A 21,141-nucleotide genomic window follows, 5' to 3' on the forward strand; every position below is an offset into this window, starting at 1 on the left:
CTTACGTGTTACTTTCGGCGGTCGCTTGGTAGAAGTCCACTGAGTATCCAAAGTAACTCCCACCGGGTCCCCGGTAAACGGCGGGACGGTCCGCCTGGATGTTAAAACTCCAGACTGTAGAGAACACCGACCAGAGCACAAACACACATCCTCGGAACGACCTGGGAGAAATACTCAGGCAGTCCCACACACTCATCGTTTCTGGGAATCAAAAGAAATCCTGCAGAAAGACCGGGATACTGCGGAGGCTATAGGTACACCATTAGGCAGAGTGGGAGAGAGAGGGAGAGAGAGAGAGAGGAAGGGAGAGAATGAGAGAGAAAGAGAGGGAGAGAGAGCGAGAGAGAGAGAGAGAGAGAGAGAGAGAGATGAACGCCTCCGTGTAGGTATGGTTTTCCTCTGCTCGTCCAGTCCCCCACACTGTCAGTTAAACCCGTTCTACTCGCTCTGCACTGAGCAGCAAAGTTCCTGCATGGACCCTCCACCACCTCAAGGTCTGCCAGCTACAAGACTCCCCCCAACCCCCCACCCAACCCCATCCTACACAGAGCCTGTAGACAGCGTGCAGACCACTTTAGAGCGGCGTGGGGAGGCGCGTCATCGGCCCCACGCCTTTTATGGGGAGAGGAAGAAACGGGGAAGTAATGGCGAACCCGACATGCTGCCACAGCGAAGACACAAGTGGAAGGCAGCCGATATTATAGTCTTTAAAAACAAATTTATATATGCGCATTCTCCCAAGGCAGTAGGCTATAAACTTGCGCGCACGAATTACATTGAACTCTCTCTCTCTCTCTCTCTCTCTCTCTCACACACACACACTCAAACACGCACACACACACACACACACACACTCAAACACGCGCACACACACAGACACACAAACACAATAAAGTAACATAATTTGGTTGATAGCATGATTTAAATTCATACTGATTTATGAAGTTAATCACAGATTGTACAAATTAAACGCTCTCTTCACGCCCCTTATATTTCCCATTTGTTTTGAGTGTCTATCTTTTTTATGGGTGCTCAAACTTTTTGCAACCAAAATACTGTTTGAAGGCCAAGAATGCAAGTATGCAATATTGCAAATTGGTCTGTGTAAGAGGAAGAGAGCGAAAGAGAGAGTCCAATGTTAAGAGACATTATGTAGGCTGTTTCCCCACATACGGTGACAACATTGTGTCTGAATGATCATTTCGAGGTTGATGGGCTAAATGCAACTTGTTTCATGTCCAGATATTAGGACTGTTTTTAAATGTACCCTCTAGGTGGAGAATTATGAAAGAGCAACAGTTCAGGGTTGGTCACCAGGCAGGAGGTGAGAGACAGGGAGAGATAGGAGGGGGAGAGAGGCAGGGAGAGAGAGAAAGAGAGAGAAGGGGAATGAGAGTGATAAGGGGGTGAGAGAGGAGGGGGGGGGGGGTGAGAGACAGGGAGAGAGAGAGAGAGAGAGAGAGAGAGAGAGATGAGAAGCAGAGAGAGAGAGAGATGAGAAGCAGAGAGAGAGAGGAGGGGGATGAAAGGCAGGGAGAGAGAGAGAGAGGAGGGGGATGAGAGGCAGGGAGAGAGAGGGGTGAGAGATGGGGGGGTTAGAGACGAGAGAGAGGAGGGGGTTGTTTCTTTTTTTTGTCAACGTCACTCCTCGGGTCCTCTCTTTGTTTATTTAACCATTGTACATCTTCATCGTTCATCATATGACCCCTCTCACTTGCACCTTGTCTTGAGTTTAAGAGCCATGTACACATTTCCCTGTTACCATTGAGTTAATATGAAATGATAATTATCTTATGTAGGACTATCGACACTTCATTGAATCATTGCACAATGACGTAGAGATTTGGGAACGTTTGGCCTTTCCTGCGATTCCGTTACTCTCTAGGCTTGAGGTGTGAAGACACCACTTCTTCAAGTGTCTGTTGACAGAGAGGGAATAGGACACCATCAGTGTCTCACAATGTATTGCATTGCTGATTTAGTGACTCTGAGGACCAGCATGTGTGCGTGCTTTAGTGAGGATCTGCTATTTAGTCTGAAATATTGCAAGACTGAGCTCAATCTGGGCAAGGGTCAGATGTGACATCATATTTTATAAAAAAGCAACACAAATCACCCTTGACATCACACACTCTACACAGCCAGTATTCCCTCTTACCCTCAGGCCGCAGATACAGAGCAGATACCCTACAGTAAGGACAAACAGAGCCCTGTCAAGCTTTGTCCCGGCATCCATAAGACTTGAATGGTTGAACCCCTCTTTGAACTGTATCCTCTCGTTTTAATACCTGGAATCTTTTTGAACTGTATCCTCTCGTTTAAATGCCTGGAATCTTTTACAATTATTTATTTATTTCTCCTCCACTATGGAGGTAATACTATTTATTCATTAGGCTTAAGCAATGATTTTTTATTTTCTGCAGGGTTGATGGTGTGTGTGTGCGTGTGTTTTTGTTTATTGTATGTACTGTTGGGTATGGACACACCCTGCTGCTCCTCCACATCTGAAGTTCCTTACGGAAAAATAAAGTTATTTGAATTTGAATATTTATAAACACAAGAAAAACAAAAGACTTTAACCTACGAGTTCAAACATTCAATATCCAAAGAAAAAACATTGAAGGCCGTTAGAACAAAAAAGAGGTGTTTATTTCAGAACCTTGGAGTGTTGTAATAAATACACGTGAAATTGGTCAACATCGTGGAGCTCAATGCACGCATATACGCGAACACTCTTGTGCCGTCACACGATCAACCTGCATTTACCTTTATATGAGACAATTTATTCCGAAAATGTCAGTGTGCGTTACTTCTAAATGAGTAAATGTGTTTCTATGTGTTCTTCTAAATGGAAGGCTTTGGTAGTTTCTGTGTGTGTGTGTCCCCCCCGCCCTTCCAGTGAACAGTCCTATTGCTGGAGTAGAAAGTGTTTCACAGTGGCTGCATAAGTGAGACAGGTCGTTAGAGACACATTCCGCACAATCTGCCATTTAAAGCACTGTTAGGCTTTTAATGTCCAAACCAAGCTTGGGCTTTGTACTGAAGGGAAATAAACAGATCAGAGTTTTTTTCACACCGTAAACAACCTGCTTGCTGATTCCCAACTTACGTTGAAAAGAATAGCATGAGAGGTGAATGTGCCTTTACTCCAGCATTGGTTTGACGTGTCTTAAAAGTATTTGAATGGATGAGAATGCAAGGGCATGTATTGGTAGTACATATGTTGGGTTTCGGAAGGAAATAGGAGTGAAGGGGAGGTGCAGAAGTGGTCTATTTATTCATTAATTTATTCTAATTCAGCGAGGGTGAGTGGTCGGTGGTCCACAGCAGCTCGATGTAGGGCCACTTGGTCTGCAGGCAGCGTTTGACTGGGGTGTCGTCGGTCCGCACCATGGGATCTTCAAATCCAAGCACCAAGGCGGTCCCTTCTACATACTCCACCTGCTCAACCAAACACACATAGCCCGTCAGTATGTACCAAACACAATCAAATGGCTTTCTTAACATCTTTGGTCGCTACTTTTGCAAGAGTCAGTCACACATTTCCTGACATGCACAAACGCACACACTTTTGGTTTCGCACACACAGTTTTGCATGTACAGATCCACACACACAAAAAACACACACACACACCAACCCTAACATGCAAAAAACACACACACCAACCCTAACATGCAAAACACACACACACACACACACGCTTACTCCCTGCCAACAGGGGACTATCGGTTTTCATCAACAAAGTTTGGACCTCTATTTCGGTTCATTTTAAAAATACAAAAACATAATACAGAGTTTAGTTAAGTTATAGTTAAGTTATTTTGTCATAATATAACTTCAAATAAGTTTTTTTTTTTATTTATTATTTTTTTTAAAGAAGTGGGACTACAGATGAAAAATAGTTTTTAAGTTAAATCTGGTGCATTTGTATGTCCGATACAATGGCCATGTTGATTAATGCACACTGTCCCTTTTAAATAAATAATAAATAAATAATACAATAAGTTGCCAAGAGGGGACTTGAAATCTTAAGCGATATTTACATATCAAAGAGGGGAATCCGTTCACTGCAGCAGGGGAGCTGTCTGTGCCTAATGTTTCACTCAATGAGTGTTTTCCAACTGCAACTCAACAAAAACAGATTATTAAACTTTCATTTTAGCAATATTTAAACATTTCTCTGTGATTAAAAATATTATAAACATAATCATGGCAACCTAATGGGAAATAATAATGCTTTACCTGCAAATGAGAAGTAGCTTCACTGCATTATATCAAGGACTGCAGTAATTTACTTTAGACTTTAAATAAATATGTTCTTCGAGATTGATTACACTACACTACATTAATTTCATTTATTTCTTCTTTTATTTTCTGCTGTGATCATTTGCTCCAATAGAATTATCTATAATTTAATATCACTGTTGCTTCTCTAGGTCTTAACTGTACCTTCTAGTGAAATTTTAATTGCTCCGGAATCTATCTTGAAGAGAAATAATATTCTATTCTTGAGCATCAGCTGAAGTTCCCCACATTGCAGTCACCACCCTGCGACCAGACATTGTCCTTGTGTCTGAGCCCAGCAATCACTGATGATGTGTTCAGAGGCATCAGTAGATATTTACACAGTATTGATGTGAATCACAGATCCCATAATTGTCAGAAATGTTTCCTCAAACTGTTCAGTTTAAATTTTTATAAAGCAAGCATATTGTCCACTCCCATGTTTATAAGAATCTTACAAACTTGAAAAACATCCATTTAAGATATATTTAGACCAGTTAAAAATTGTGCTTTTAGTTTGCAGTTAACTATGGACAATCATTCGATTAATCATGATAAAATATTTTAATTGATTGACAGTCCAAGTTTTTTTTTAAAAAAAGCAGACCCAGCTGGCCTTTAATAATATTGGCAAAGTATTGCAAGTATTTTTTTCTCATGACGAAATGTCCCTCCCCCCTATGGAAGAACTGTCTAAAGGCTCTATGGCAAATCATTTATTTTCTTCTATTGAGACAGCAGTAAACAATTTTTATTCTAACCTAAGGAATACATAAATGTGTAAGTGTTGCTCCATACCAGGGGACCAGTGTCATTTTAGAGGCAAAGAGGGACTTCTGTCATTCTGTACAATCAAAGTGGGAACCATCTTTTCTGTTTAACAGCACAAAGTTAAAAACAAAATTCTACACATTAAACCTTCTTTGAAGGTCTGTATACTATTGTGCAGGTTCTGACATATGCCGTAGGTAACTCCATCAAAAAAACAGATGATAGCATTAAGGCCGTTCACGTGCAGGGAACAATGATTGTTGCTTGATTGAACAGTGATCAATTGTGGTAGTTAAAACTGAAATCATGTTATTGTGGAAAAATATAATTTGGAAAAAACTGTCCCTTAAATTCACATTCAAAGAACAGACAAACTTTTTGCTCTAAAATATAAAAGATGGTCCCCACTTGGATTATTGTACAACATAACAAAAGTCCCCGGTTATACCCCCTTGTCCCCTGGTATCGGGCAACACTCACACTCTTGCATGGATCTATTCATAAAGTCTGGAAAAGACTGAATGTAATCCTCATCAATAATCAACTTTTAAGATATATTTAGAATAGTTAAATGTTTGATTAATTTGCAATTTGCGAGTTAACTATGGACAATCATGTGATTAATCACGATTAAATGTTTTAAATGATTGACAGCCCTAGTTAACCCTGTTATATGTAAGTATTTTTTTCTCATGACAAAATGTCTCTTATGAAATATGGAAGAACTGTCTAAAGGCTCTATGGCAAATTATTAATTTTCTATAGTAGAGGAAGCAGGGGACCAGTGTCATTTTGTACAGGCAAAGAGGGGACTTCTGTCATTCTGTACAATCCAAGTGGGAACCATCTTTTTTGTTTAACAGCACAAAGTTAAAAACAACATTCTACACATTAAACCTTCTTTGAAGGTATGCATACTATTGTGCAGGTTCTGACATATGCTGTAGGTACCTCCATCAAAAAAAACAGATGGTAGTTTAAATGCCTTCCCTGCACCGATCAAGTGCAGGGAACAGTGATTGCTGATTAATTGAACAGTGATCAATTGTGTTAGTTAAAACTGAAGTCATGTTATTGTGGAGTAGTTCACATTCAAAGAAGAGACAAACTTCAAGCTCTAAAATATAAAAGATGGTCCCCACTTGGATTGTACAACATGACCCCTGTTAAATGGTCTGTAGCGACACTCACACTCCTGCATGGATCTATTCATAAAGTCTGGAAAAGACTAAATGTAATCTAGACTAGGCGCCTGCCCCGAGCTGAAGCGGAGGAAAAGAGGCCGACGGAGCGTCATGCGGGTGAGAAACCGGCATGACGGTTCTACCATCGGTGATAATGAGTAATGTTCGCTCCTAAGAGAACAAAGGTGATGAACTCGCAGGGCTTCTGAAATACGATCGGCTTTTTTGGCAAAGCAGCATGCTCTGTTTTACAGAGTCTTGGCTTAATAACACCATTCCTATGTAATACACAGACATGGATGGCTTCACAATGATCCGACAGGACAGGGATCACGTGATGACAGGCAAGCGGACGGGAGGAGGAGTCTGCCTGTATGTAAATGAACAGCGGTGTCACTCTGGGCACATCACAATAAAGGAGAGAGTGTGCGATAAGAACATTGTATTACTGGCGGTGAGTTGCAGGCCCTACTATCTTCCTTGTGAATTCCAACGTCATTGTTTTGGTTGTATACATCCCACCATCTGCAAATGAAAAATTGGCAAATGACAGTATAGTCAGAGCTGCTCACAACCTCTTAAGTCACACTCCAGATTCTCTCATGATTATAAATGGTGATTTTAACCACTGCACCCTCTCCTCCTCACTGCCTTCCTTCAAGCAGTTTGTTACATGTCCAACAAGAAATCACAGGACTATCGATTTGTTTTATGCCAACATCAAAGACAGTTATTCTTCCACCCCTCTGCCGCCACTTAGCAGCTCTGACCATAACCTGGTGCTGCTTTCAACTAAATACACCACACAGGCTCGAAAACAACCCACATCCACCAAATCAGTTTGTGTGTGTGGTCTACGGAGGCATGTGAGGAATTAAGGGCCTGTTTTGAAAACACAGACTGGTCCGTGATTAGGGACGAGAACAATTCAGCTTTTAACAGGGTTGACAGTCAGTGCGTTTACATGGGACAGCTAGATCAGATTAAGCCTTATACCGATTTTGCTACTCTAACGGACCGTGTCAATTATCCGGCAACAATCCCTTTCTCCTCCATGTAGCGTTTCAATCTTGACTTCAGAGTCAAGATTCGCAGAACGTGAAATCCGACGCGGGTTTACATGCAGATAGAAACCGGACTATTATCATCGTTATCTAGGTGTTCTTATCCGATCTCGCTTGTCCGTTCATGTACCGATTTCGGCCCGAAGTAGATTGGGCTTGCTTTCAGACGAAGGAAAGGGGTAACATTTACAATAGAACTTTCTCCAGAGCATGGTATGAAAAGAAAAAACGGCTATGTGGTTGCTCAAAGAGAAACACTGTGTTTTGTTTCCCATGTCTAAGTGTGTGCACAGGACAAGGATTGACACGGATATTAAAAAAACATAAATTGTGGGTGTGGTCATACGGCAGTAGTTTCTGCCCCACTGAAATTTAGGGTCACCGCACCCTACTGCCCAGACCCTTAAGAGGATATTCAATTGTTTGCAAGTAGAAATGCTGCCTGGAAACAACTATTTAAAAATAATGACAAATAAAGATTCATCAAATTGTCAACAATGCAAGAGTTAAGTCAGCTAGAAGATTAATTTAACCGCAAAAGGCTGCTGTTAAACTACTGTAAAACAGCTTTTTTTCTACTACGCTCTTAATTCTTTACCATCTCCCATTTTAATCTGCAATACTCCACCTTAACCTTTATTTGTGGTTTTCTTTCTGATTATTGCACAATTTATCGACAAGTAATGATGAACACGTACTGGTGAATAAAGAAGTGAAACAATTTCAAGGCTTTCAAAAATTGCAGAATCGCAGAAATGTATGTGACCTTGCCTTCAGAGTCAAAGCCAAAATTCCTTTCCCCCAATTGCTTCTCCATCATGGCCGAGATAACCCCCACTACGAGTCTTTGTTGTCGAAGAACCCGACGCGGTCTTTAAGATTCATGACCAATGCTTAGGAAAACATGTACTTTTAATTCAGCCTTGGGTGAAATCGAAGCGTAGTGTGTACTGAATGCATGTTGATGATGATAGGGGGTTTCACTCTATAGGGGGTAATGGCATGACACCGGCTTCCTCCGTCTTCTGCGTCAACTTTTTAAATAAATCGCCATTTCTCGTTTTTCTGACGGCGACAACCATAAACATATAAAGAAATAATTAAATATTTATATTTATAAAGAAATAAAAATTGTTTATACTGTATGGCTATGGCGACAACAACACTACTACCATCTCCTACTTCCGGCTCACGTCCCCCGGTCGCAAGATCTCGAGCATGCGCAGAACGTGAAATCCGACGCGGGTTTACATGCAAGTAGAAACCGGACTATGATCGAGTTATCTAGGTGTTCTTATCCGATCTCACTTGTCCGTTCATGTACCCATTTCGGTCCAAAGTAGATTGGGTAAAGGTGTTTACATGCATTTTAAAAGTCTGGTTGAGGTCATATTCTTTCCTTTATCCGCTAATTACTGCATGTAAACACACTGAGTGTGGCTGATTGTGTTACTGAATATATAAAGTTCTGTACTGACATGATCATCCCATGTAAAAACATCAAACTGTTCTCAAACAATAAGCCGTGGGTCACTAAGGAAATAAAGAGTGCTATTAACAATAAAAAGGCAGCCTTCATGAGCAGAGACAAAGAACAAAGTAAATTAGCACAGAAAAATCTTAATCAGGTCATAAGGCAGGTTAAGAGGGATTTTAAGGTAAAGGTGGAAAATAAACTTGAGGAGTGTGACACTAAAGGTCTATGGAGGGACCTTAAGTCAATAACAGGTTATGTTACTGCTAGTTCTAACCTTAAGGAGGGTACTTTCACACCTGACGAGGCCAACCAATTCTTTGCCCGTTTTGAAACCATGGACCTCCCAGTTGTGGATATGGCAACCCACTCCACCCTGAGGGAGTCGAGGGGTAGCCTCAGCCGCTGTCCCCCTTTAACTGTCACAGTTGATGAAGTACGCTCACAACTTTTAAGTCTCAATGTAAATAAGGCACCTGGGTCGGATGGGGTCATGCCACGAGTTCTAAAAGTATGTGCTGATCAGCTGTGCAAAGTATTACATTTTATATTCTCTTTGTCTCTGTCCCCGTCTAAAATTCCAGTTTCATGGAAAACATCATGTATTGTGCCGTGCCTAAGAAACCTAACGCCAGAGCAGACCTTAGACCTATTGCCTTAACCTCTCATATGATGAAATGTTTTTAAGGACTGTACTAGGGCATTTAAAGAAGCAGGTCTGTGCCTTTCAGGACCTGCTACAGTTTGCTTATAGAGAAGGGCTGGGTGTGGACGATGCCCTCCTCTACCTGTTGCACAGGGTATACAGCCATCTGGAGCGAACCAATGCATCTGTAAAAATAATGTTTTTTGAATTTTCTAGTGCTTTTAGCACACTGCAGCCACATATTTTAGACAACAAGCTTCTTAATTTGAACCTCAACAGCTCCACTGTTGCATGGGTCACAGACTACCTCACTAGTAGACCCCAGTTTGTAAGGATCCATGACACTAGCTCTGGCATCATTACCAAAAACACTGGGGCCCCACAAGGAAAGGTTTTATCTCCATTTTTATTTTCAATGTACACCTCTGACCACAGGCACAGCAGTGAATTTTGTCACTTACAAAAAATTTCAGATGACTCTGCCTTAGTTGGCTATATATCCAAAAATGACCAAGGGGCTTACCAAATAGAAGTTGATAGCTTTGTCAGCTGGTGTAAGGAAGCCCACTTGATTCTGAATATTGAAAAGACTTAGGAGCTCATTATTGATTTTAGTAGAAAAAAAAAAAAAGCACAAGCAACCCCCATCCTTATCAGGGGACAGTCGGTCGAGGTGGTCCCCTCCTACAAATACCTGGGTGTGCATCTGGACAGTGAGCTGGACTGGAAAGTGAACACTAGTGTCATTTTTAAAAAGGCCCAGTCCAGACTGTTTTTAAGGAAACTCAGGTAATTTGAAATCAGCAGATCTCTCCTAAATGTTTTTTATCATGGTATTGTTGCAAGTGTCCTTTTCTATGCTGTTGTCTGTTGGGGTGGCAGCCTGACAGTAGAGGACAGGAACAGGGTCAAAAAACTAATAAAAAAGGCAGGATCCATTATTGGTATGACCCCTGATTCTCTGGAGGTCATCACAGAGCAGAGAACCATGAGGAAGCTTAGGACTGTCCTGTCACGTGACGACCACCCTCTGCAAAGCTTTTTTGTGAGAAGTGGCAGGAGTGAACTTCTCCTGTTACCCAGATGTTCAACAGAGATTTAGAGGTATTTTGTTCCTGCAGCAGCTAGGCTTTTTAATCAGGACTACTGATTTGATTGTTGTAATTCTGCTGTATTTATATTTATATTTATTGATGCTGTTGACCGGTTGTGGCAATATCGTATACTGGCAAGGGTGATACATCTTGCACATTGCTCATTTGCACTTCATAATATTGTTATTCATTCCCTATTTTAATTCGGTTTTGACCTTCTATTATTTTACTATGGTAGTGGACCATACTCCCTCTGTGACCATGCTTGTTTCTTGTTTTATGTTGGTACTTGTATTCCTGTGCTATACTGTATGTTCTATGTTGTATACAGACCATGGTTGCAAACCAGTTTCCCCATTGGGGATTAATACAGTTATCCAATCCAATCCAATCCTCATCAATACGTCATGTGACAAAGTTTGACAAGAAAAAAATAATGGTTTAGTGTTTCGTATAGATGTTTTACTGCTATACCTCTCTGCAGAGGGATATGAAAATTTTGACCCCCTCGAATTATTCCGCCAGTATCTTTCGTCGTTTCTATATCAGGTGCAGTTATGGCGAGTGGTGTTGCACTTGTGATTAACAGTGTTCAGTTTCTGTTAAAAAAACCATTTGAGAGGTTAAAATTGGAAGAGAAGTTAACCAAACAACTTGGCCCAGAAAGACCGGACATAAACATTATCCAACAGACGAAGGAAAGGGGTAATATTTACAATAGAACTTTCTCCAGAGCATGGTATGAAAAGAAAAAATGGCTATGTGGTTGCTCAAAGAGAAACACTGTGTTTTGTTTCCCATGTCTACTTTTTCGAGCGAGTATGTGCACCGGACAAGGGGATATATGTAATATATATGCAATATATACATATTAAAAAAACATAAATTGTGGGTGTGGTCATACGCCAGTAGTTTCTGCCCCACTGAATTTTAGGGTCACCGCACACTACTGCCCAGACCCTTAAGAGGATATTCAATTGTTTGCAAGTAGAAATGCTGCCTGGAAACAACTATTTAAAAATAATGACAAAGATTCATCAAATTGTCAACAATGCAAGGGTTGAGTCAGATTATTATAAGATTATTTTAACCCCAGAAGGCTGCTGTTAAACTACTGCAAGAAACAGCTTTCTTCTACTACGCTCTGCTGTAATTCTTTACCATCTCCCATTATAATGGAGGCCTGCAATACTCCACCTTAACCTTTATTTGTGGTTTTCTTTCTGATTATTGCATAATTTATCGATAAGTAATGATAAACACGTACTGGAAAATAAAGAAGTCAAACAATTTCAAGGCTGTCAAAAATTGCAGAATCGCAGAAATGTATGTGAGAGTTTGCATAAAGTGGAAGCCACACAACCAATGCAACATTTTTTTAAAATAATTGTTAAAACATTGTAGGTATTGTAGTCATAGTTCTTCATTCAACAGGTTTGACTTTGAACAAAGGTAGTGGTTGGATGATTCAATGATTAGAGTGGATCTCTTCGTGGACAGATGATGATCGTGCATGTGCACAGATACACGCACACACACACAAACCCCCACACACATATGTAAGCACACTTTCATGTACATAAACAAACAACAAACAAACACAACAAATTCATGAATGCAAGTGCAAAATAGTAACACACACACACACACACACACACACACACACACACACACACACACACACACACACACACACACACACACACACACACAGGCTGTGGGGACCTGCTGAGGGGTCTGTTATTTCCATCAAGAAGCCCGGGAATGGAATTGCCATCCCAACCTTTACAGGCGCCCTGCCTATGTGCGTGCAGGTAGTGCACAGGCGTATATTCAGTGCTATTTGTGGGTTCTCAGGGCTCCCTTATGGGAGAGTGTACTCCTAGACTATACAAAGTCAGCGATATTGCTCATCAACAGCATTATACAGTCATTAATTAATGTTAAACTACACCCTCCAACATCGTCATCCATCTAAATAAACGGGCTGGACCTAGCCGCGTATAACCATCCATCATTGACAAGTTGTTGAATATATGGGAAACGGGACATTAAGCCGGGGAATGTGAAAGGCTCTTTATGGCTATTGTTCCTTCTGGAGGGGACTGCTGCATCCTACTGGGAATGCTTGTGTATTCCAGCTGTTTGTAGGCAAGGTTGTGTGTGCTTGTCTGAAATACAAGCATACTGTGGGAAGACGGACTCAGAGACAGACTCCGAGTGAGCAAGCTTACCCTCTCGTTGTGGTTGGACTGTTTAAGCCCATTGTAGTGGTAGACCGGAAAGGAGTCTGGGATTCCTGAATCCTGAAAGACACCAGCAGTGTTGGTTGAACAAAAAGCAGTAGGCCACAGCGACTCTCCTGACTGGTATGGGGGTTAGTGCGCGGGCAGGAAGATGGACAGAACATTTCTTAACCGATTGGCCACACCAGCATACACCCCAGGCCCCGACTTTAAACCCCATGGGCCCTATTTAACAGTCTGAAACGCAAGTGAGAAGCGCCAAACGCAAGTAGCTTTGTGGGCGGTTCTTTGGCAATGGTGCTATTATACCGGCGGATAAATGACTCTTGTGCCCGACTCAAATCTAAAAAGGGTTGCCCTGAAGTAGCCTAATTACCCATAGGTGTGGTTTGGGCGTAACGTGCAATAAATAGTGCCGTCTCCCATCCCCTTTAAGAGCCATGACCCATTTGAATCCGACGAGTTGATATTTTGACAGTGCGTTGCAGTCTCCGATGAGACAGATGCATGACCACATGAATTTCAAACTTCAAATTGCTCAGTTTCAAATAATATGGCCTAATTCACACATGGATAACGTTTTCTTCCGCAACTTCAGAAATACTCCTAAATAGTCCTCAAATAAATTTTGGCCAAAAAATAATTAACACACATATGGTATGGCAGTAGCTGTGGTTCTGTTTAATGATATACGCAATACATTAACAAACATTGTTTCTTACCAGTATTGTATCCATTATCATTATCGACTTGTGTTCCTAATATGCATGTGTCCCCCCGTTAATATACATCGCCATCGACTGTATTATGCGTTACGTTTTTAGTTTGCGTGTGTTTTAACAGATGGATGCACACACGCGCCCGCATTCACTAATTATTTTACGCATACACACACGTGCGCCCGCATTCATTCAATATTTTTGACACTCACTCGCGGTAAAAAAATGTTTTCTCACGATCAAATCCTCATCAATCCTTAAAGGTATGGGCTTGTACATGATGTCTGTGTCAAGAAAATATGTGTTTGCTGTACGGTGCTTGCAGATGCATTGATTTAAAAGTACAACTTATTACCGCTGTATCAGCTGTTCTTTCCCAAATATTTTACCAAGAATGTGTGGCTAGGTAGATGAGAGAAGCAAAGTGTATGCGCGAGGTGCACAAGCAACATTATGCATGCGCCGCTTAAAATAGCATCTGAACAATGCGCTACTGACTTTAAACCAGGTATTTCCTGGTATGTGGTGGAATTGTTTTCTGAAACTGCAAAATAGCACCAGGGAACGTTAGCGCCAGAACACGCCTCCTCCTTTCGCTGAACCGCCCCTTCGGGAGCAAGATCATTCCCTAATTTAGCGACGCGTGCCTGTGGAGGGAAAAGAACGCTTGCACCAGTTGCAAACTCGCAACGACACATGCGTCGGTGAAGAAATTCAATTGCGCTGGATGCAAGATAGGGCCCCATGTGTTCAGGGTGAGTTTTTGTGTGTGCATGGGTGTTTAAGCGCATCCACTGCCAATTTTTCAAAGAAAAAACAACAGTTTGACCAATGACATTGAGATGTCCTTGGCCTGAGAGGTGAATAACTCTAGTAGTGAGAGTATACAGGGTAGGCTCCTGTTTCGTGTTTATGTCCCTGTGTGTGAAACCCTAACCTCTATGCTGATCCCACGTGTCTTAGAAGTGTGCACGAGTGTGTCTGTGTGTATCTATGTGTATGTCCCATTGGCTAATGGCACTATAATTTCTTTGCGGCCGAGCACAATTCCACTGGTAAGTCCCTTAAGCCCTGATCACTTTAACACAGCTCCCTCTATCTCTCTGAACCACCCCCCGCCTCCAGTCTTTTCTCCTCCCTCTTGCTTTCTCCTCCTTCCAGTCCACATCATAAAGACAACTCTATCTGCTCCACTTGCCTCTTATGGCTGGTTCAGACTACACGATTCTCAGATATTCCTCCACGATTTAACATGTCACACTATACGATCACAGAGCCAGGAAATCGGGCCTTGTCTCGTCGGAAGACTGGCCACACTACAAGATTCGAGGGTGCGATGGTCTCTACTTTGTATCATTCACGTTTGCAAGATATTTAGAAAATCTAAGGTTTAGAACTGACATAAATGTTTTTTACATTTTTGTCATAAAGGTTCCAGTAGTTTTTATATCTGCTCAATGCAGCAACTCCTCACAGTAGTTGCGTTGCGCGTGACATGAGCGATACAAAGTACCCGCAGCAGAAATGGATCCCGAGTACCTAGCACTAGGCATTATGCTAGCGGTTTGAGGTTTACGATAGGTTATGATAGCTATTAGCACGTCAACAGCTGTTGGCTCCAAACTTACAGAGTAGGTCAAGGTCGTCGGCTATTTCTCGCCAGGCTGTATCCCTTTTCACGCTATCGTGGAACTCCTTTGTGGACACGTCGAAAATACAGGGACGTTGCTGCCACATTTCAACCAAAGTTGTCTCCATTATGTTGTTCCATTTTCTCTTCTTTATCTTTATTTGCATTCTTCTTCTTCTTATTGATCATATTCATTTTTGTAGTAGTTACTGTGTACTCAGTGTAGTGCAGTGAAGTCAGTTGGTAAACACTGCGAGTGAGCTCCAGCTGTTTGTGGGGTTCCCAAACGCAACTGGGGGCGGGGTCCCCTCATGTCAACAATGGATACGTCATGCAATTCCCCAAAAAATTCTGGCATGCCAAACTTTTCGTCGTGGGGTTTTCGAACGTCGCAGACGAAAACATCGCAGATCGCAAGCATGTCACATTACAAGACCTCGTCTCGTTGCCGACCTTTCAAAATCGTGTACGACTCGCAAATTTGTCTGCGACGAACGAATCGGGGCAAAATTGGGCTGAAATCGTGTAGTCTCAACCAGCCACTAGTTGTGCGTAACGACGCATTACTGATACTCATGGACATTTCACATGAGACGCCACAGGAATGTACTGTGGCCAGAAGTCCTCTGATTGAATAGAAATAATTAATTGTTGTCAGTACAGTCTATTAGTGAAGTAGCCGTGTTTAAACCCATCCATCTTGAGAAAGTTAGAAATGTAGTACATCACACGTACATACACCTCATTCCAACACTCATTGTTACCTGTTCAGGGAAGAATTCGAGCAGGAATGGGCCCAACAGAATGATTCCTAAACTCTCTGGGTCCAGTTTGCTTTTCATCAGGCTGACACTGGGAGGAAAGAGAGGAGAATTAAGGGAGGACATTTTAATTTTGGAGAGGAAGAGAACACGACGGCAGATGAACAAAAGGGGAAGGAGTGAAAAACCATAATGCAACTTAGAAACCAAACCATGTTGTGGCCACGTGCAGCCATCTCATCACCATCGTTCTGGTTCTTGTGTGTGCACATGCTTCTGTTTTTGGGAAGTGGCACTAAACACACTTCTCTCAGACATTCCTGCATGTTAGTTATGGTTATGATTTCACAGATATAACGGCTCTTGTCAGGTTGGCCTTTTAAGGTAGAAAGGAAAGAAACGTGGTTCAGACAGGGACACAGAGCAGCCAAACAACTGATCTGCTCATAACGAGTCTAGGCCTGGGTGATATGCAAAGATTTAATATCATGACACATGGTGGAATTGTGCATACCATAATATGAATAATAATTTAAAAAAACATTGTCAACAGTCTAACTGAGGGTCATTACATTATGTATTTGCTCATTGAGGTATGGTATCAGATTAAAACTAGTTTTCCTTTCAGACTTCATATTTTGATCATTTTAAGGGCATACTGTATCTTCTCATAGCAAATTTAGACAATAAAAATGGGTTTCAATATATGTCATAATTCTATATATAAACCGATAATGTTGAATTATTGCCCAGCCCTAATCAAGTCTACCGCAGCACAACCACACCATAAGGAGATCTCAGAAAGGGAATAATACTGGCAAACAACAATCCATGGTCATCCAAGATTTATCTTGACCAGTACTGACAAAAACATTTGATGTCAAAATCCCACAGCTTGTTGAACCTTTGCATGTGTTAGAACCACACCAAAGTCCAGGTTAAGTCTCAAGTCTTTGGTCACGAGTCAGAGTTAAGTCTCAAGTCTTTGGTCACAAGTCCAAGAAAAGTCTCAAGTCTTTGGAAAGAAGTCCAAGACAAGTCTCAAGTCTTTGGTCACAAGTCCAAGTAAAGTCTCAAATCTTTGGAATCCTGTAGATTGTTCACAAGTCCCAAAGCTCCAGTCTAGTCTCTTTTGAGGACGAGTCTCGGGTCAAGTCAAAGGTCACCCTGTATGCAACTTAAGCGCGTCTCGAGTCTGAATTGGATCAGTATTGAGCAGGAACGCTGCAGCCTTCATTTGCAATAAAGGGCTGCAATGTAATCCTTTAGGGCAATAGCAGCCTTCCCAATGTAAGTGATCTAAAGTGCTTGTTTTTTTTTTACTGACAGGCTCCGATTATATTCTCACATTATGGAAAAGATCCCTACAGAAAATAATACTTATTCCTTTACTTTTGTTATTGGGTCCAAAAACTCAAGGAGAAGTCTGGTGAGAGTTGAGTTTTTTTCCCAGACAGAACTCCCCTTGGATTTGAAGTCATAATGCCTCAGGAAAGGCCTTTTTGGGGAGAATGGCAAAAACATAGGATTTTAACCTATCTTTCTCTAAATTGGAGACTTATTTCATTAACAGTAATAAAATGGCATCGATTACTATGTTCGTCATCATATTAAACAACTTACTATCTTTAAAGGTCCCATGGCATGCTACTTTATGGATGCTTTAATATAGGTATTAGTGGGCCCCTAACACAGTATTTGAAGACGTTCCCGAAATTCAGCCGTGGTGCAGAATTACAGCCACTACGAGCCAGTCGCACATTGAGCTTTCCCCAAACGTGCCGTTTCGGTGTCTGTAGCTTTAATGCAAATGAGGAGGAGAGAGGCGGGTAAAGGAGGAGGCTGGGGGTGTGGCCCTGAGCAGCTTTTGGCCACGGTACTAGTGATGGATTTAATGATTATTAGGGTCTGAGCAGCAAAGCTGCTTGGCCCAGATTGTTTCTATAACGTTTTTCTTTTCAATCAGATTCTGTAAAAGTCATACTGCAGCCTATACCGTAAGTCGAAAACTCTTGAAATTTGTGTTACTGCACCCAAAGGTGGCGCTATTGTAAAAAAATCATGAATTAGGTTTATTTCCCCTCACCAGATTGACCTGGACTCAAAATTCTTTCTGAATATTAATCTCTAGAATCAGACGCATTTATAAAACCCTAAAAATGTATACTTTTCCCACAATTTCATATTAAAGCTAAACATGATAAAAAGATTCACAGGCTACAATAATAATCAAAAATTCACCAAAATCGCCACATAAAATCTTTAGACCAAGCCTCACAAAAATCATTGAACAAAATTTGTTTTACTTAGTTCGATTTGAGAAATATTGGCCAATAAAGTTGGAGCAGTTAGCCCGATTTTTCTCATATGAACATTTTGTTATTGTATAAAAAAAAACATACGACTATTATTAGGTGGATACCAATACCACCCAGTACTAATAAACCCACATTGTGGTACTGCACCCGAAGGTGGCACTATTTAAAAGAATTATGAACTAGCTTTATTTCTCCTTTGAGAATGACCTGGAGTCAAAATTCTTTCATCATATTAATCTCTAAAATCAGATGCATCTTTTTCACCCTGGTCTTCTGCTCTAAAAGGTTTACTTTTCCCACAATTTCATAGAAAAGCTAAACGTCCACAGTCTCAAACCATTTGGCCTATATGGCCATTTTGTTATTGCATATGGCTATCATTAGGTGAATACCATTAACAGTGCAAATTTTCAGATCTGTACTTTTTTAAGAAAGCCCTTAATTCTCTTGTGAAATGTGTGCTTGGAGTTTTCTTGATGTTGTGTGCTTATCAATAGACATTTCCACGATGTGAATGAGGCATCATGCAGTTCAAGAGTGTCAGTGGCTCAATGGGATAATGCCTTGTACTGGTGATCCTTAGGTTGAGTGTTCGAATCCCGATTAGAGCATTATGAACAAGCTGAGCTTGACATTCTGTCATTGCTCTCATTTAAAAAACACAACATTGAACAGCACCTGAAATTCATTAGGCAATCAACATTCCGGCTCATTCGTTTCCAAGAATCTGTCTGCCAAGACACAGTATGGCATTAAGGGGAATTTCTTCGATAACCATTTTTCCTTCATAATGAACTCTGTCATATTAATATTTCTTCTATTACTGTTGACAACAAATGTTTAATTTCCCCAGAATTTCAAAGATTTTTCAGGTATTTGCTTTTAAGAAAGCCCTTAATTAATTTGAGAAATGTTTGCTTGGAGTTTTCTTGTTGTGTGCTTATCAATAGACATTCTCACCATGTGAATGAGGCTACATTTCAAGCGTTGTACTGGTGATCCTTAGTTTGAGAGTTCGAAACCCGATTAGACAATGCTGAACATGACATTCGGCCATTGCTCTGCAGCCCAGTCACCTGAAAGCTGAGGCACAGTATGGCATTAAGGGGAACATCAACATCTTTCCTTCAGAATTATATGTCATATTTATATATCTTCCATTACTGTGGTCTTGACTTTTCATTTTGCTCCGACCCCGTTAATCACCGATTGCGGTTATATATTTCCTTTATTCAGTTTGCGTCGGTCAGTTCGCCAAGGAGATTCGTTCAGAATCGTTGGTTGGTTGGTTCATTCATTTACATTACAATTACGTTTAGGGCATTTAGCAGACCCTTTTATCCAAAGCGACTTACAATAAGTGCATTTGTCATAAGAAGTGAAACAATATATCGCTGTCGGTACAGTAAAGATGTTCATAGAACCAAGTGCATCGCTAGGCTAACCCATTCCCCGTGTAAAGCAATGATAGCAGCTACTGTAGATGCTACACAATTAAGTACCTTGAATAAGTGCAGTGTACAAGTGCCAGGATGTACAACATTCAATGGTGGCTGTGCATTGGTTTCTATGCAGAGCGAGGTGAACTCTGAACAGGTGAGTTTTGAGTCTTTTGCGGAAGCTGGTGAGCGACTCTGCGATCCTGACATCGGTAGGGAGCTCGTTCCACCACTGAGGTCCCAAAACAGAGAAAAGTTGTGACTTCGCTGATCGACCTTTGCTTGCTCTTAGCGATGGCGGTACCAGACGTCCAGCTGAGGTAGTTGAGCGGAGGGATCGAGCTGGGGTGTGTGGCTTTACTAATGCTTGGAGGTAGGCAGGGGCAGTTCCATCGACTGCCTTGTATGCCAGTACCATTATCTTGAATCTGATGCGAGCTATTACAGGGAGCCAGTGGAGGTCTCGGAAGAGGGGGGTTACATGTGAGAACTTTGGTAGGTTGAACACGAGGCGCGCTGACAAATTCTGGATGCGCTGCAAGGGTTTAATCGCAGAGGCAGGGAGTCCAGCCAGGAGCGAGTTGCAGTAGTCGAGGCGGGAGATGACCAGTGATTGGACTAGAAGCTGAGCTGCTTCCTTTGTGAGGAAGGGCCGGATCCTGCGGATGTTGTAAAGTGCAAATCTGCAGGATCGGGCCACCGCAGTGATGTTTGCGGTGCAGCATAACTGATTGTCCAACACCTTGGTGTACCAAGGTTTTTGGCAGTTGGAGAAGGATGTGGCGGATACAGTGATGTTCTCAACAGTGACCAGTAAGTCCATGTGTGGGCAATCTTTCCCTGGTATTAGCAGGAGCTCAGTCTTGTTGAGGTTAAGCCTCAGGTGATAGGCAGTTGTCCAGGTGCTGACTTCTGCCAGACATTCAGATATGCGTGTTGCAATCAGGGATTTGTCGGATGAGGGAAAAGAGAGAAATAGCTGAGTGTCGTCAGCATAGCAGTGATAGGAAAAGCCGTGGGATGTAATTACAGAGCCCAGAGATATGGTGTAGAGGGAGAACAGAAGAGGCCCCAGTACAGAGCCTTGAGGGACACCTGTATCAAGCGTGCAAGGTTTGGACATGGAGCCATTCCATGTTACCTGATAAGTGCGATTCATCACGTAGGATGTGAACCAGGAAAGGGCAGATTCAGCTATGCCAAGTTCGGCGAGAGTGGCGAGGAGGATCTGGTGGTTAACAGTGTCAAATGCTGCAGACAGGTCAAGGAGAATGAGAACCGATGAGAGGGACGAGGCTCTGTCCGCACGTAGGGACTCAGTCACCGCGAGGAGAGCCGCCTCAGTGGAGTGTGCTTTTTTGAAGCCTGACTGGTGAGGGTCAAGCAGGTTGTTAGATGAGAGATAGGAGGACACGGCCTCGCTCAGTCGAGTTTCCGGTAGCGGTGAATCGAATCATGGAATTCACGGTTCTCAGCTGAGTCAGTCAGACTCAGCTCCTTCCTCGTTGTC

The 21,141-nt window shown here is 41.9% G+C and overlaps 2 protein-coding genes across 3 annotated transcripts in view; both read right to left on the minus strand.

The window, feature by feature from the left end:
* The window catches only part of itga8 (integrin, alpha 8), a 47,188-nt gene extending 46,694 nt beyond the window's left edge, over window positions 1-494 (minus strand). Inside the window, exon 1 of the mRNA XM_079734503.1 lies at window positions 6-494. Coding sequence (XP_079590629.1) covers window positions 6-196 — 191 coding nt within the window. The 5' untranslated portion in view covers window positions 197-494. The remainder of the gene's footprint in view (window positions 1-5) is intronic.
* A 2,129-nt stretch (window positions 495-2,623) lies between these two features.
* mindy3 (MINDY lysine 48 deubiquitinase 3) overlaps window positions 2,624-21,141 on the minus strand; it is a 46,041-nt gene continuing 27,523 nt past the window's right edge. The window contains exons 14-17 of one of the 2 annotated variants that reach the window (XR_013812574.1): window positions 15,878-15,965; window positions 12,753-12,824; window positions 4,045-4,122; window positions 3,300-3,441 (exon numbers count right to left, since the gene is read on the minus strand). Coding sequence is in view for 1 of the 2 variants with exons in the window: in XM_079754514.1 (XP_079610640.1) it covers window positions 3,292-3,441; window positions 12,753-12,824; window positions 15,878-15,965 (310 nt within the window). In the remaining variant the exon portion in view is untranslated. Of the gene's footprint in view, window positions 3,442-4,044; window positions 4,123-12,752; window positions 12,825-15,877; window positions 15,966-21,141 lie in introns of both variants that reach the window. The other variant, XM_079754514.1, reaches the window with a different exon arrangement.

Source organism: Pollachius pollachius (assembly GCF_949987615.1).
Source record: "Pollachius pollachius genome assembly, chromosome: 1".
Classification (NCBI taxonomy): Eukaryota; Metazoa; Chordata; class Actinopteri; order Gadiformes; family Gadidae; genus Pollachius; species Pollachius pollachius.